This window comes from Populus alba, chromosome 17 (genome assembly GCF_005239225.2).
Source record: "Populus alba chromosome 17, ASM523922v2, whole genome shotgun sequence".
NCBI classification, from domain to species: Eukaryota; Viridiplantae; Streptophyta; class Magnoliopsida; order Malpighiales; family Salicaceae; genus Populus; species Populus alba.
In genome coordinates, this window is record NC_133300.1 from 15,723,099 (window position 1) to 15,726,221 (window position 3,123).

The 3,123-nt window shown below is 37.1% G+C and overlaps 1 protein-coding gene across 1 annotated transcript; it reads left to right on the top strand.

The window, feature by feature from the left end:
- The first annotated feature begins 223 nt into the window (after nucleotides 1-223).
- On the top strand, nucleotides 224-2,831 carry LOC118036120 (DNA-directed RNA polymerase 1A-like). The gene is given in 9 exon segments (XM_035041828.2): nucleotides 224-328; nucleotides 527-562; nucleotides 564-677; nucleotides 780-854; nucleotides 984-1,073; nucleotides 1,217-1,264; nucleotides 1,660-1,774; nucleotides 1,864-1,967; nucleotides 2,403-2,831. Coding segments are annotated over 9 exon segments (798 nt in total). The 3' UTR covers nucleotides 2,514-2,831.
- The last annotated feature ends 292 nt before the right edge of the window (nucleotides 2,832-3,123 follow it).

Below are 3,123 nucleotides of genomic sequence, written 5' to 3' on the forward strand. Positions count from 1 at the left end.
ACTTTAGTCAAGCAATGCTCTTATTTCATGGCCTATGACCAGATCCATATGTTAGCCCTTCATGTGCAGTAGTCAAAGTCCTGTAGTATTCATTGGATATGTTTGATTGGAGCCAAATTTGTAAAGCCTCTACAAGAATTTTTCTTTTTCGATCCTATATTTCTGTAGTGCATTTCTGGATGTGAAGCAAGCAGATATCTGCAAAAGGATGCTGTGATAAAACATGCACTTTTTGCGATGCAGAGTACTTGATATCATGCGGAGGGATGCACAGAAAGATCCAGATGTTTTTCCTGATGCATTGCGTGCAAAAGAATTAATTAACCAGGTTTTTCTGCATGCTTTGATTGTTGATCATAGTGGTCTCCTGTCACTAAGGGATTGCTTAGTTACTATTGGGTCAACACTGTTTTCATGCTTTTTCTTTTTTTTTTAGGCCCATTCAAAAGATAGGGTGTACCTTGCCTTTTTTCAATGTGGATAAGTTCTTTTACTTTCAAACTAATGGTGGTTTGACTCCATCTAGGTGGATAGGAAATTGGTGAAACAGACAGTGATGACAATCTGTATATGGTGTAACTTACATTGGTGCTAGAGACCAGATCAAGAGGAGGTTAAACGAACGTGGTATCACAGAGGAGTCAGATATCTTTGGTTGTTCTTGCTATGCTGCAAAGGTGTGAGGGGAGCGTCCCAACAGTGATGATTCATAATTCCTTAGCTTTACTCCTTTTCATAAAACATGTCACTGACAATATTTTATATTGTTGCTTGATCAGGTGACCTTAACTGCTTTAGGAGAGATGTTTGAAGCTGCACGAAGTATCATGAACTGGCTTGGGGATTGTGCAAAGGTGAGTCTGTCTCAATTTATTTGTTTTTTCCTTTATGTTGATTTTCTTTTTTTGGTTTTTTTTTTATCTAGTTTCTATACCATTACTGACTTTCTGTTTACATTTTCTCTTTGCATTTTACCTGACCAGATTATCGCATCTGAAAATGAGCCAGTGCGGTGGACAACTCCCCTAGGACTTCCTGTTGTACAACCTTATCGTAAATTAGGGACGCGAAGTGTGAGTTCTATAACATTTGCAGAAGCATAGTAGATCATATAGTACTGACAGGAAAAAAAAAAATGATTGGCATTTTGTTACATTCATATCGATAGAGAGGGCATTTTGAGTACTCTTATCTTCCTTTTGTGCAATTACTGCAGATCAAAACTTCACTACAGGTTTTAATACTACAAAAAGAAACTGACAAGGTAACGTTACTTTATCTTTGTTGCTCGTTTCTGCTTTGGTAATCAAGATTCCATAATATTTACTTTGACTTCGAGTCTGTGCTAAGATGTTGATAACACATGAAATTGTGAAAAATCTGAAATAACCTGTTTTTATTGCTGAAATGTTGTTTTAGGATATAGTATCTTACATTGGTACATTCTGCTAGCTGTTTCCCAATTTTCTGAACCAATTTTTCTGAACATGATTTCTGGCAGACTTCAGTGGGTGCCTTGGCTTTTTGTCTAGCTAAATTGCCGTGATTTTTTTTCTTTATTTAGTCTGGACTGTGACCAAAATACTAAAACAAAGGGGGAAAAGGTTGTACCTTCTGGCTCTTGGATCTCAAAGTTTGGCAGTTCTTTTACTGTTACAGGTTATGGTCCAACGACAGAGAACAGCTTTCCCACCAAATTTTATTCATTCCCTTGATAGTTCTCATATGATGATGACTGCAGTTGCCTGCAAAGGGGCAGGCTTAAACTTTGCAGGTTTTTCACTCATTGCTGGATTTTGTCTCAATTGCTGTCCTATTCCTAGTTTTGATTTCTCATTACTGTATATTGGCATACCATCACAGGAGTTCACGATTCATATTGGACGCATGCATGTGATGTGGATGAGATGAACAGGATACTGAGGGAAAAGTTTGTCGAACTCTATGAAACACCTATATTGGAGAATGTAAGTATTAGCACTGCTATATTCTTCTAAAACTCATAAGGGCAATGGCCCCTTCATTGGCATCATTATATATTTGTAGAAGGCAAAAACCCAATACAATATTTTTGAAGTTTATTTGTCAGAGCGGATAAGAGGAAATTAATTATTTTTTACTAGCTTTATTCGATTGCGGTTGTTTTGGTTGTGAGTAAAAGAACAAAGAAAAGGGATATGTGCACCATATGTTTAAAGAAACAACACTTGTTGCAGTTAATTAAAGCATTCTTTATAATATGTTCTCATCTGCTGTTTCAATTATGTTTTGGGATAAAAAAAATGCCTATAAATTTCAACTTGAATTAGCATTTAAAAGAATTGTGCAGTGTCAAATCCAAGTCTGAGGGTTTTTTCTTTTTTAGCAGAACTCATCATTTATGCTGTTGGATTTGTATGCAGTTGTTGGAGAGCTTTGAAAAGTCTTTTCCCACGTTGTCTTTTCCGCCCTTGCCTGACCAGGGAGACTTTGAGCTGAGGGAAGTGCTGGAATCACCTTATTTCTTTAACTGATTCAGAGCAAGGGGTCCTCCTCTCATTGCTACACTAACGTGGCCCCCTTCTTTTATGGGTGTCATTAATTCTTTGTTCCTTGCCAAGCCTGGCTATGGAAACCTGTGATCTAATGAAGAACTTCCTGCTAGAGACTAACCTCTCTATTGTATATAGTATCTAGAAAGGAGTCGTCAAGCATTGAAGATCTTCATTTGGTCTGTGAGTTTTGACTCAGCTCTGAATGCTGTTGTATAGCAAGCATATTTATTTTGTTCTGGGAATAGGCCTCGCTGGGTTCTTGCATTGAACAAGAATGAATGAAGAGACTTGTGATCATTGTGCCCCACCATTGTTCCAATGCATCTTCTTAACCACCAAAGCAACACCCGTTAGCCACCACCACATACAGAAAACAAAACACTAACAACCACCAGATAGCCACCATTACAAATCAATCCATACCAGCAATAACCATATTCTCTTCATTTGTATGAGGGTCATAACAACACAGGAAATCAAACTCCGAGAGGGACATGAAAGAGAATGGAATTAAATGAGTCTTCTGCCAAAATTCCATCTTTTAATTATTATTTTTTTTGTAATTTTTTTTACTTCTTTATTCTATCTT